The sequence below is a fragment of the Bos mutus genome, chromosome 23 (assembly GCF_027580195.1).
Source record: "Bos mutus isolate GX-2022 chromosome 23, NWIPB_WYAK_1.1, whole genome shotgun sequence".
Classification (NCBI taxonomy): Eukaryota; Metazoa; Chordata; class Mammalia; order Artiodactyla; family Bovidae; genus Bos; species Bos mutus.
In genome coordinates this window covers 2,785,468-2,799,334 of record NC_091639.1, presented here as the reverse complement: position 1 = coordinate 2,799,334, position 13,867 = coordinate 2,785,468, and the positions used below count along the sequence as shown (strand labels likewise).

The following is a 13,867-nucleotide window of genomic DNA, read 5'->3' as shown; positions in this document are numbered from 1 at the left end:
AGCTATACACTTCCCAGAGCTGTTCCTGCTGCGTTGTATAGATTTTCAGATCGTTGTGTTTATTGTTTTCATTTGCGAGTGGGCAGAACTCAGGGCCCAGCTGGTCCCAGGACAGGTGCCAGCCTGCTGGCGAGTCTGCAGGGCTGTGGGGGCCCAGGGCTGGCGTCTGCCTGCTGCTGGGTGAGGCTGGTCCTGAGGCTGAAGCAGGCTTGCTGCTCATGGGGGCTGGGCCTCTGGCTGCAGGGCCCGAGGGGCACACCTGTGCACTGATGCATGGGGCCAGGTCCCCATGGTCCTGGGCCCTCGGGTGGGCAGGGCTCTGTCCAGGGGTGGCTGTGCATTTGGTGTGTGTGCTGGTGGGTGGGGCCGTGTGGCCAGTGGCATCTCAGTCCTGGTGCCCACAGGCTGGTGGGCGAGGGAGGGGCTGGGTCCCGAGGCCAGTGAGCTGGAGGGGGATCCGAATGGCACTCCCAGCACCTGGGTCCAAACCACTGCCACAGTGTCCGTGCCCCAGGGTGAGTGCTGGTTGCCCCCCGCCTGCCTTTCCAGGATCAGCGGGTAGGCCGGAGCCAGGCGCCTTGCCAGTGACTGCTGCAGACACCCGGACTGGGAGCCCAGCGCGGGGCTGACTCTGTTCCTGCAGGAGACTCTGATTGCACTCTGGTGTGTGGGCTGCCCACCGAGGGGCAGAGGACCCGACGATGTTGCAACTGTCCCTCCCACACACGCTGACCGTTCTTTTTACCTGTAGTTGGAGGAGATGTTTTCTGGAAGGTTCCGGGCTTTTTCACGGATGGTAGTTCTGCACACAGTTTTGTTTTTGGCATGCCCATGACGGGTGAGCGTGGGGTCCTTCTACAGCATCATGGCTGATCTCCTTGAGGATGTTCATTATTACTAAACGTGTCGGTACCGAGGTCCCTGGGTGGATGGGTCCAGCTCCTTTCAACTGTACAAATGCCTGCCTGTGCCTGTTATTTCACACAAAAAGTAAACATGAGAAACTTTAGAAGTGAAGAAAGAATTAAGAGAAACATTTTAAATGTGTTAAGAAATATTAGTTTTATTTAACCAGTTTTCACAGCTGAATATTTATTCTATAAAAACTTTACAGATTGTACAGTTTATATATAGTTCAAACTACAGAACGAAAAAAGTAGGTCCCACAGATGCAAAAATACTGCACCAACCAATCCAAGTAAAGGCAGATTTACACTCTGTAAGCTCTCCGCGAGGCCGGGAGGTGGTCGGTTCTAAGTAGAAACTTCAAAACTGTACAAAAATAAGGTTTGATTTTATTTCACTCTTCATACATTCATTATGATTGCAAGCTCAGAAGCCTGCCGGGGACAGGCTTCTGGAGTCGTCCCCACCCCTGGCGGGAATGCGGATGTCTGTTTACACAGGGCACTCTTGCACAGCATCCTGTACTTGGTGTATCGTGTAGACAAGAAAGCAGAGACCAAGAACATGAAACGTCGATATTATAAGGTAGTTTTCTTAACAAGGAGTTCCTGCATTTAATAGTGTGCCAAAAGAATTTTAACTTATTAAATAAAATATATTCTAAGTGAACCTAAAAATTACACTTTATAAACATAAAAATACTTTTTATTTTTGGTGTAATACATCGATCATATCTGCAAATAGAAAACCAAAACGGTATATAAAGTAGTAGTTCTCACCCAGCAACAAGAAGCATTTATGTAGTTATTTTTCAAAAGGGTCAAAAAACTAATTATAAACCTGCTAAGATTAACTTATAACTTAAGATACCATACTGAAGCTAGTCAGTGATTCACTAATACTGCAAAACAAGCCTTCCCCTAGAGAGAGTGGTTTCTTCCTGTTAACTGGGTAAGAATCACACATTTAAAAAAGGAAGAATCAGTTGCTATCTCAGCATGAATCCTAGGCGTATTTTACTTTGGGGGTATATCCATCAGTGGGTGTTTAATCAGAAATACTTATCCAAAAAGATAAGTCTTCCATTTGATTTAGAATTTTCTATCTCTGAGGCTTTGGACCTCTTAGAGATAAGGATACATCTCATATCTTCCCATATTTCTATTTGGGGCAGGGATGGCGAGGCTGGCTAACACCTCTTTCTTTTCGTCTAGAAGGAGAAAAAACAAGGAAAACAAACATTGTTTCAGACTTTTCTGACACCCAAACCAAGAAAACACACTTTTTAATACAGTACTAGCTGAAGATAACAGAAATTAGAGCCTCAAAGAGCAACCCAGAGCTCACCTTTATACTTTTACACTTGTATGTGTATTAAGTATAAAATAATGACGTTTGGACAAAGGAGTTTTGTAGTTATTTATTTTAAAGTTACAGTACTTAAAAACTCCTTGGCAATAAATAGCTTGGCTGTCTCAAGTCCTGCTTCCCAGTAGGAGCTCCGGGCGAGCCTGGCCCGGGCGGTGAGGTCGGGCAGCCCGGCCATCAGAACTCGTCAATCTTCCTCTGCAGGTACTTGAGCATGGAGTCCATGCCCTGAGCCGAGCCCCAGATCTTCTTCAGCACCTCGCACTCCCGCTCGTTGGCCTGCTCCAGCTCCAGCCTCATGTTGCAGCGAACAAGGGCCTTGGATTCCTCGAGCACCTGCGCCAGACAACAAGCAGGGAGTGAGCGGGGACTGTGGCTGCAAGCGCTGGTGCCTCGCAGCCCCTACACTTCTGGAAGCAAACACCAGACCCGAGGAGCCACCCAGCAAGAGGGCCGAGCGCCTTCTCCTAACGCGTGCCAGGCCTGACGAGCGTGTGACACACATTTCACCCGCTGTGGGTGCGGGGCAAACTCTCGACTTCAAAGGGCTGTTAAGCTATTTCTTGACAGCCATGCTCTCCACACCCTGGTCCTGCCCTGGCAGCAAGACCAGCTTTGGGCCTGCGCTAGCTTTGCAGGAACCCCACCGGTGATGCTCACCCCTGGAAGGCTCGCTGGGAAAGCCCGCCGAGAGGACTTCTAACCAGAACTTACTCTCTGTAATGGGTTGTTGCGATGTCTGGGACAGCTTACACGGGAGCTGTGTCAGTTAAAAGGAAATAACGTTTCACCCTCTCATTTGCTAAACGCACTTTAGCAAGTGCTGGACACACGCCAACAAAACACAAACCTACATTCACTGAGGGGAGAAAACACGTGGAGAAGTGCAAGGCTTTGAAAACGGTCAAGAATTTAGCAAGAATGCTCTTTGTACACCTCCACGGGACGTTTCTCAGCTCCTACGTCTAACTGAGCTCCCTTGGCTCCCGCTGTGTGCAGAGGCCCAGCCTTGGCGTCTGGCTCTGCGTGCACCCTGCAGAGAAAGGGCGGAACAGGAGCTGGACATACGACGGGGTTGCAGGAGGCGAGCTCCTTGATGCGGACCATGACTTCCTGGGTGAAGGTCCCAGGCCAGAACACCTGGGAGACCAGCCCTTTGCCGCACGCCTCCTGTGCTGTTAGCTTCCGCCCGCTGAGCAGCATTTCATTCGCCTAGAAGAAAGAAGAGCAGAGGCCGTGTGAGCCGCGGGGAGAGGTGGCAGGGAGACCCAGCCTGGAAACTCTCTGCTCCGAGTTCAGATGGTGCCCAAGGGTGAAGCAAGCACTGGCCGGGGACTCTTATGGAACCTAAGGGTCTCATGCAGAGCAGAACCACACAGACTAACCAAGAAATCTAAGGTCCATCTGCTGTAGATCTGAAGCTGCAGCGACACGCGGCTCTGGGGGCGGGCCTGGATGAGGGGGGCAGGGAGCCGAGCTGAGGCGGCAGGGGGCACCCACCATGCGAGGAGCAGCGGATGCAGCAGGGCCTTGGGTGGCACCAGGCAGAGGCCCTCTGGGGGTGATGGGGGCCAGGTCTCCATAGGCTGGGACCCAGGGGGGCAGGTGTGGCCGCCCCTCCCGAAGACACGTCTCTCCTCGCAGCTCTGGGAGTGGCAGGTCCCATGGGCCTCAGATCCATGACCGCTGCCCATGGCCACAGGCAGCAACCAGTGTCCTCCTGCCTCACCAGGACGGCCCCCGAGGCCCACAGGGGGCAGCCGGGTGGTGGGAGATGGATCGTCCGTTTCCTGCCCCTTTTTTCACCTACTAATTTTAACGTCTGGCGGGGCCTCCTGCCTGAGGCAGGGATCCCGTCGAGGCCTCCTGTGTGTCTTTCCCAGGCAGGGGAAGGCGAGTTCTGAACCCAGAAGAGCGGCCCTGCACACAGGCCGGAGGTGGAGCCGCCCCCGTCCCTGGCTGCCCAGCTGCTAGAGGCCATCAGGACAGCCACCCGGACCCCCAGGGACTCTGTCAAAGGGCAAAGCTGGAGCCTGCGCTCAGCAACAAGACACAAAGCCACCAGCCGCTCTGGTCCACGGCAGGCGAGGCGCCCGGAGCTCCCCGTGGGCAGGGCCGCCTCAGTTTGGCTTCTCCACGCCCACCTCCCCCAGTGACGGCTTCTATAGCCGCCGCCCCCACCCCACCCCCCGCCCCCGCCTCGGCCTCCTGCCCTGGTCGCAGGAGCAAGGACCACAACACAGCCTTTCCAGAGATCCAGAGCTACAGCCCGGACTCCTGGTGTGGCGGGTTATGCGGCAGAGCAATTCTGCCCCTGAGGCGTCCCCCAGAAGTGCAGCTACCAGGCTATCAGGTCAAGGCCTTTCCGCTGCAAACTCTGGTTGGTTTGGGTTACAGACCAGGTATTCACCACTGGGGAGGATCAGTGTTAATTATGCAGACACGGCGGCACCTTGCCAAACGGTGTCAATAAACAGGCTATGAACCAAAGCATGACAACTTCCCACGGGTTCACGAATGAGGACAAGAGCTGAATGATGCGAGTGTTTGATGGGAACCGCCCATAGAGCGACACCTGTCTACAGTTAAGAGAAGCGGTAACCGAGGACGGTTCCCAGGACGACGTGTTCAGAAGGGGTACTCACAGATGCTCCTCCCATAATCTTCGGGAACATGACGGTGGAACAGCCGTCTGGACTCTGCCCGAAGGTGGTGTAGGGCGTCTGGAACCACGCCTTTTCATTGGCCCAGACCACGTCACAGAGAGGCAGAATGGATGCGCCTAGCCCAATGGCCGGGCCATTCACGGCTACGATAATAGGCTTCTTGAACTGAATGAAAGTGTTCACGAAGTTTCTAAAACAGAAAACAAATGGAGGGTTACTCAAAACACTGCATATTTGAACAACAGAAAGAAATCTACTTGTATGGATTTCTACTTCAGGACGTGAAGGCCGTGTGCGTTGACCGTAACAGGCTGACGGCCAGTTACGTAACTGACGGCCTTCTGGCTGCGAAGGGCCCTGGCCTGTACTGCTGTGCTGCAAAGGCTGAGCAGCGCCCTCGAGGCTGGGCAAGCACCTGTCGCTACAGGACCCACGTGAATTCCCAGGGAGCGGCACAGCAGAGGGTGCTCTCAGCTTGGGCTCCAGGAACCCCTCTTTCCCTGATGACAGGGAGGAGCCCAGGAAACCTGAAAGGCTGAAGACCAGTCCAGCAGCTCTCCTGCAGGAAAGAGGGCGCAGGGCCACACGGACAGCCTGGGATGGGGCAGGAGCCTCAGGGCCTGGGTCTGGACTTGGTCTGTGATTTCAGACAGCTCACTGATAAACTGAAAACACGGATATTCCTGAGTTTATATGGACAGGATGGAGTGACTCAGACGCAGAGACGAGATGCTCAGAGGCTGGTGTAAGACCCAAGACCCAACAGAGCACCCCCCAGCCCGACACACGTCTGCACAGCACCTCCTGCCACTCGCGATGACCATCGACCAGGCCTCCCAGGGGGCCTGGGTTTCCCCACACAGGGGCGAGGGGTCTCACAGCCCAGACAACACCGCTGGCCTCTGTTTTAGGATCAGGCTGGAAAGCTAGGCTGCTCTTCAGTTTAGGGCTGGCTGGTGCAGCCTCCTCCCCACGCTGGAATCTTAACTACATTCAGAGGCTGCGTCTTGTGAAGACGGAACACAGTGAAGAAAAGGACAAACACACTGGAAACGAATACAAGATAATTCCTTCAAGGCCATCTGAGCCTTGAAGGCTCAGAAGGACAGAATTCCAGATTCTAAACCCTACAGCCCCAGATGCAGTACCAAAGGTAACAGTCTGGGTGCTGGTCCCGACAATTCAGCGATTTAATCTGTTCAGATAGGCTCTGAAAGTCACAACTTAGCATGCGGTCTCCCCTCCTCTGCAGACGCAGGCATGGATTTCTGGCAGGAGGAGGTGTAGGGGGGTGGGTGGGTGTGTATACAGTGGGGGGAGGGGGCCTCAGTGTTTGGCAGCTGCACACCTCACTCGGGGGACTGTTCTCCAAGGCCTCTGCAGTCAGCCCTCAGCCCACTCAGGGTCCCCGGAGGTTGGGGGGATTGAGAATTAACTCACGCCAATGAATGAGAGCGTGGGGTCCTATCAGGAAGATCACCCTGGGATTCAAGGACACAAAGAGAGCCAGATAACCTCCAAAACAGGTCCTTGAAATAATCCCAGACCATCTCCATGAAGCTGTTCAGTTCTGCCACCTTCTGAGGATCAATGAACCGTGACGGAAATGCATCATCTATGCTCAGTTACAGACGACTGTCGACAAAGTAACTGCCAAGCTGTCTCCCTGACTTAGAGCAGACATTTTCCCCAAGTGGCCCCGCATTCAGCTGCTGTGAACGGGGGCAAAGTGGAGACGGCTCCAATACTGACAACTGGGAACCACGGACAGGGATGGTAGCTTCACAAGGAAGAGGGCATCAAACCAGTGTAACAATAGAGATCCTAGAGAGCAATGGTAGAATCCTAGACTGCAAGGAGATCGAACCAGTCCATCCTAAAGGAAATCAGTCCTGAATATTCACTGGAAGGACTGATGCTGAAGTGGAAACTCCAATACTCTGGCCACCTGATGCGGAGAGCCGACTCATTGGAAAAGACCCTGATGCTGGGAAAGATTGAGGGAGGGAGGAGAAGGGGACGACAGAGGATGAGATGGTTGGATGGCATCACCGACTCAATGGACATGAGTTTGAGTGAACTCCGGGAGTTGGTGATGGACAGGGAGGCCTGGCGTGCTGCAGTCCATGGGGTCACAGAGTTGGACACGACTGAGCGACTGAAGTGACGACAGAGAAATGGTAAAGGGAAGGGGTACTCCACGCAGCACTAATCCTTCTCATGCTGTATGTTTGGAGAAATGTTTGGAGCTGAACTTTTCCCCCTAAGAAGACGAGTTTTCTTTTTTCTCTTTGCTTGGGATGATAGCCTTCTCTACACCTGGGGCCCCTCCCGGGAGCAGCATGAGCAGACCAGCCTGCCTGGGAGTGGACACCATCGCCCCTCCTCAGAGGACGCGACCGCGCCGTGCCGAGGACCCTGAGATGCCAGAGCGAGCACAGTCTGCAGAGAAATCCGTTTCATGTTAGAAACAAACAAAAGCTGCCAGATAGAAGCTCACACAACTGCTCTTCTGCTCAGCAGAAACACGAGGGCTCAGCCCCGCGCTGGGAGGTGGGAGGCGGGAGCTGCCTGGGCCCCGGATGCTCGGGACCGTCTGTCTGCTGCTTTGGGGGGCGTAATGCAAGCGTATTTTAAACCTTAAAATAAAAATGCATGAGCATTCAGATGTGCCCCATACAATTCACTGAATTTAAACTTCAGTTTCCTCTCAACTGAGTGAAAGGCTATGCTGGGAACAGTGGGAAGGAAAGAGATTGTATTTGCCACAAAGTTAGCTTGATTCTCATAAATGGTGATCTATAAAATATGGCATTTTTTCTAATAAAAAATTCAATTCAAAAAAAAAAAAAGTGAAAGTGAAGTCGCTCTTTGCGACCATGGACTGTAGCCTACCAGGCTCCTTGGTCCATGGGATTTTCCAGGCATGAATACTCTGGATTGCCGTTCCCTCCTCCAGAGGATCTTCCCGACCCAGAGATCGAACCTGGGTCTCCTGCATTGCAGGCAGATTCTTTACTGTTTGAGCTACAAGGAAGACCTTTAAAGCTTAAAAAGACCATTCAACAAAATCGAAGTTCTATCCACTCTTTTGGAGAATATTTGCCATCCCAGACCTCACCAAAAAGGTTAAAAACCCCCTACAAACGGTGAGCCTGAGAAACGCTTTGGGGAAACAGGAACTGAGCTACCCAGGGCCAGTCCCGCCCTCTCTCAGCTGAGCTCCCCTGCACAAGTGGGTCTGGGCCAGGACTGAAGGCGACAAGGTCAGGGTCAAGGGCTCGTTTCCTCACGGGCTCTGCTCCCTCCTCAAGCCTCAGCTCCTCCTGGTTCCACGGACTCCAAAAGTCTAACACTATAAACTGATCTCTAATAACTTTATCACACGTGTGCTGAATATTTTTATCACAGTTAATCTGCAAACTGGTTACCACCACCAATCCCAGCCAGGGTTAGCCCCACAGACACACGAGAAGCTCACAGTCTATGCCTGACCTTCCTAGTTACTACCTTCCTTTTGGAAACTCAGCGGTGCTGTTCTCTGCCCAAAGAGTTAAGGAATTTGAGGCAGGACATCACAGAAACAAACAAAAAATATACACAGTAATAGCTTTGTGTGAATAAGCCAACTTTACACACAAAACATGAATTTCAGCGCAAATGAGCCAAGATAAAGGTTAAGTCGATCCGGTGTGACAATTTTTCAGATCCTGCATTAACAGAACTTCACATCGACAAAACACATCATTTAGAGAAAAACTGAGTGGATTTTCCTAAAGCAAGATTTGGCATTTCCCTAGACGACCAATCCAGCTTTTTGTGGGGCATCCTGGAGTCTCAGAAATGGAGTGGGTCGCTGAAGAAAACAAGCATTTAAAGCACCTGGGGTTCAACACACGAGATGGCTGCTGATTTTTCTTCCTCAGCTCTGTCTGATCCCAACAATACAAGCCTGTGCCACGGTCAAGGGCAACCCCGCCTGGGATGGGGTGGGGGAGGCACGGGGGGCCTCAGAGAGCCATGTACGGGCGGGGCCGGGGGCCGGAACTGAGGTAGAGAAACCAGCTCCCAAATCACACCATGAGGTGGAAATTCACTGTGATCTTATGGAAAACATGCAGCCACCACCTGAGACATGAGTGTTTGTATTTTAAAAAGAACATTCAGTTCAGTCGCTTAGTCGTGTCTGACTATTTGTGACCCCATGGACCACAGCATGCCAGGCTTTCCTGTCCCATCACCAACTCCTGGAGTTTACTCAAACTCATGTCCATTGAGTTGCACCCTTCTTGTGAGACGTTATAGAACTAGTGTGTCATAAAGCCTAGTTGATTGATTCTGGAGTTGACCAAATGTAAGTTATCACATGAAGGAGGGGGCATCTGTGCTGCAGGCCCTGAACACACATGGTGGATACTCCAGCCATGTGCTGCCCTGGGCTCTCCCCCGGACCCCACCCCGCTCCAACATGCTGGGCTCGAGCCAGCCTTGACATCGGCTACCTGCTCGAGGCAAGCTGCCCACAGAACAGACAGATGTGTTAACTCTTGCTAGCAGCAGGTCTCAGGGGAGGAGACCCATCATGGGGTCTGGTTCATGCCGGTCATCTTGCGGACCAGGATGCGTACCTGATGGCCTTAGCCATCTTCCGGAGAGGAGACCCCTCACTCCTCTCATCACTTTTCTCAGGGGAGGAGACCCCCACCAGCAGGGTCCGGCTCACGCCGGCCGTCTTGCGGACTGGAGTGCGTACCTGATGGCCTCGGCCATCCTGGCGCTCTCCCTCTTGCGGTCGTCCGTCAGGCGCCGGATGAAGTAGATGAAGTCCAGGCCGCAGCAGAAGACGCTGCCCACAGCACTGAGCAGCACCAGCTTGCTGTCGTCGGCCGCGGCCGTGCTCAGCGCGCTCTGCAGCTCCTTCATCACCTGAAAGGCACCCAAGAGCGTCTCCTCACTGCACCATCCCGACTCGATTCACCGGAAGCGGGTTCACGGCCTGACACTGCTGCCCGCGTCTACCGAGTGGCTCGCAATTTCCTTCTTTTCTGAAGCCGGGGGTGTGGAACAGTGGGGACCGAGTGTCGTCACAGAGCCCGTCGGGAACGCAGTGTAACTCGGGGGGAATGTGCATCTGAGTCGCTAAGCAGTGCTGTCCCCGTGGCTCCCGGTGGGCAAGTTCTGTTCTATCCTCTTGGCATTTCTGCAGTTTGGACAGCAGGTGGCACATGCCACCAGTGCAAAGAAGCGGCTGGTCTGGTTTTGCTTCGTTTTTTGACACCAGCCTCCCATTCTTGGGACGGAAACCTCAAGTTTGGTGCCCAAGTGCAGTAAGAGGAGGCACAGCATGGAGGTGTTTTCAGTGGACACAAACCATTTAAAACGGTCCCTACGAAGCATTTACAAACACCAACGTTCTAATGAGGTGCCGGGGACCAGCCTGGACCTGGTGCCCCCTGACCACTGGCCGACACCCGAGCTGAAAGCCTGACCTACCATCCACAAGTAGGAAACAAACTATCAGAACTTACCATTTTAAGCATGAAATAGCTCAGGTTCAAACACCTCTGATTTTAGATATGTCACAGAACTAAGCTTTTGAGCCTCTGGGAGCACCCGTCTCCCTCACCCCCTGGAAGCTACTTAACGACCAGCAATAACCGTGTAGGAATCACCGCAGCTGAAGCGCCACTCCATGTGGAGCTGGAGGCTGAAGGGAAGGAAGGTGGGGTGAGCTTCTGCAGGGCTGGACCCCAGGGGGCCTTAACCACGCCTGAACCGAGAGCTCTGGGAGCACACACCTCACACGTGATTCCAGGGAGGCCCACCCCCCAACCTGGGCGGATGAGGGGCTCTTGGCCAGGAGGTGGGTGCTCAGGGCACCCTGCACCTCCCAGTTCGTAGCTGGACCCGGCCCTGGGCGGGCGGGCGGGGGAGTAGGGCCCAGGGGAGCCGGGGCTTGGCCTGCGGGCCCGGAGACAGTGGCCCCCGTGGCCCCCGCGGCAGCGCTCACCTCCGGGTTGAGCGAGTTGTTCTCGGACGACTTGGTGGACAGCAGGATGTGGGTGAAGCCGTCCTGCTTCCGGACCACGATGTCCCGGTACCTGTAGGCGCTCTCCGTCTGCCGCACGCTGAAGCGCAGCCGCTTGTCAAAGGGCTGGTCTCGCCTGTCATCGATGAACTTCCTCTTCCCGGCCGTCACGCCCGTGACCGACGTCTGCAGGGTGGTGGTCCCGTTGGCCGTCAGCGCGTCCATGAACGGGGAGGTGCCTGTAGGGGCCCAGGAGCACAGTGGTGAGCACCCACCCCCAGCCTGCCCTTGACTGGGGAGAAACGCCCACGACAGACCCAGGGCTGACCGACAGTCCAAGGTGAGAGACCAGAACCTCTGCAGAGTCTGCTTTCAAGGGCGTCTGCTGTCCCCACACGTCTGACAAGGAGCTTGCCCTCAGCCTTCCCTCCTAACAAAGAAAGACGGGAAGGAACAAGCTGGGGGGAAGCTGCAGGACTTGAGACTTTTGAAGAACGGAACTCAACAAGAACAGCTCTTGTGAAGAGGACATGTCCTGGGCGTGAGAAGTTGAAAGAAAAAAGGAAACGGATTCAAAGAAATATTACTAGGGCCAAGGCCGTCTGGCACTGAGCCGAGACTGCTTCCGGGTGAGGGTCCACTCAGACAGACGCGTGAAGCAGCCCCCAGCTTCTGCAGGCCCGCGGCCCCCGGGCCGCTTCCACGGGAGTATGGGCCTCTGTCCACAGTCCTGGTTCTGCTGCGTTTTCAAAGAGCCTCCTAGGCGGCTGGAGACAGTGTCCCCGCCCGCCACCCGGAAGGCCCATCCCGCTGAGACTCCTCGCTCCCAGTACAGGGGGCCCAGGCTCGAACCCTGGCCAGAGAACGAGCGCCCACACACTGCAACCAAGACCCTGCACAGCCAAAGGGGTAATTTTTGAAAACAGAGTTCAAACGTTAAGGCAAACAGTTATCCTCCTCCTGGTGTGAACCGTCTGAATATCATCTAACCTGGTAATAAATGTATAGAGCCTCTGGGTGGAGGAAGGAAGGGAAAGAGACCTAAGAAAACTGGATGAGACTTTACTAACGCAATGAGAGAGAAGTTCTTGGAGAACATGATGAACTACGAGTCAAATATTTCCTGTAATGTGAAAGAAGACAAGCTGGAGCCGCTGGAGGATTGGGGAGTGGACGTTCAGCAGTCAGATCATCTCCCTGCTAAAACAGGCAGACTTGCATTCAGTTGGTGGAACTGGAGATTTCTGAAGTTAAAAGCAGATTCACTCTGGGGAAAATCTGGGAGCGGTAATACATATACAGTACAAGACTAAAAAAGCGCATGGCAAAAGGCCTCCCCCCATCAGCCTGGGACCCATCACCACCCGGGTCATGGAGTCTGGTTTCCAGGTCTCCTCAGAGACAGGCTCTACACACAGCAGCACATACTACACGACGCTTCCCTCTCACCCACCGCTGACAGACCCGCGCAGTGACGTTTGAGACCCAGCGGCTTGCCTCGCTCGCCTTCACCAGTGTCTCAGGAGCTGTCGTCCATCACCAGCTCAGTCTCCAGCGCTTTTCTAAGGCTGCTCAGTGGTCCCCTGAACGGGCGGTCTGTAACGCTGTTCACCAGCGACCCTCTGATGCAGCCGCTGAAGCCGCAGCGTGTACCCCGGGCTGTGCTGCTCCTTCCGACGCGCCAGCAAACCTCAGGGTCACTGCTGATGGACTTGGAAGCTGAGTGTTTCTACCGGAAGAGCGTCTGACCAGCGGTCACCAGCGAGGGGGCACTGCTGGGTCTTCTGAGGAAGCCCTCAGGTGCCCTTCCTGTTTCTTTTAACCTTCAGCCCATCCTGCACTTGTTACAATGCAGTCTTAAGGTGCTGGGGGCAAGGTGACGGAAGGGAGGTGAGTGGATGGTGGAGGTGCCACGCCACCCGGAGGGGCGGGAGCCCATGGCTCACTCGAGCAGGGGGGACAGCAGCCAGGCTGTCAGGACCCGAGCTGTTAACTGGCACGGGGCCGGCCCTCCCACCCTGACCTGCTACTCACGTCTCCAAGGGCCCCCCGGAGACCCCTGTCCACAGAGGTGGAACTTCCAGGCTACGGGTCCACCAGCCTGGACACGCGAGCTTGGCGGCAAGCTCTGCACCTCTGAGGCGGCAGGTCTTGCGGAGCTCTCCGTGGTTCTGCATGTTCAGACGTGGACTCCTGCTGGCTCGTGTGACCAGCCCTGCTGAACTGGCCTTCACCTCCCTGTTGACACTCTGCTGGCTCTCGGTGGACATCATGGGCCCTGCAATCTCGCCAGGGGCTCGAGCCCCACCCCCACCCCCACCCCAGGGGCCTTGTGACTGCCCTCTTTGGGTGGAGAAGTGCTCACAGCAGGGCTGACCTTGGGCGCACAGGCACCAGTCTGGGGCCACCTCCCTCCTGACGTCTGTGCCCGGCCCGTGCTCCCCTGGGGCCTCTGGACTCGCTCTTCCCTCTGCCTGGAACGTTCTGGGCCTGGAGCTCTGACAGCTGCTTTCTTCTGCTCATCTCAACGGCAGCTACAACGCCGCCTCCTCTTGGACCCACGTCCACGGCCCCTCCTGGCACCATCCACGTGCCGGCCCATTCTGGTTTTTTCAGTCCTCACCCCAGCTCTGTTCGTCTCATCTGACTTTTACTAACAAATTGTGGCTGGACGCCACCAAGCTCCTGAAGGCAGGGTCCCCTCTATCGAGCTCACTGACGCACCCCCAGCGCTCAGAACACATGGTCACCGTTGACCGAACAAACGAGGGGAGAGAACCCTGACACCCCTCAGCCCAGCCCCCTCCGCTCCGAGGGGAGGGTCAGAGGGCTACCCGGCCTCAGGACAAGCAGGGACCAGAAAGCCGCACCGCAGAGCAGAAGCCATGGCTCAGGACTC

General features: G+C 54.8%; 1 protein-coding gene across 1 annotated transcript in view; it reads right to left on the bottom strand.

Annotated features, from left to right (window-relative positions):
- Positions 1–1,036: 1,036 nt before the first annotated feature.
- CDYL (chromodomain Y like) overlaps positions 1,037–13,867 on the bottom strand; it is a 96,939-nt gene continuing 84,108 nt past the window's right edge. The window contains exons 3-7 of the mRNA XM_070360749.1: positions 10,951–11,207; positions 9,694–9,866; positions 4,920–5,130; positions 3,343–3,486; positions 1,037–2,610 (exon numbers count right to left, since the gene is read on the bottom strand). Coding sequence (XP_070216850.1) covers positions 2,452–2,610; positions 3,343–3,486; positions 4,920–5,130; positions 9,694–9,866; positions 10,951–11,207 — 944 coding nt within the window. The 3' untranslated portion in view covers positions 1,037–2,451. The remainder of the gene's footprint in view (positions 2,611–3,342; positions 3,487–4,919; positions 5,131–9,693; positions 9,867–10,950; positions 11,208–13,867) is intronic.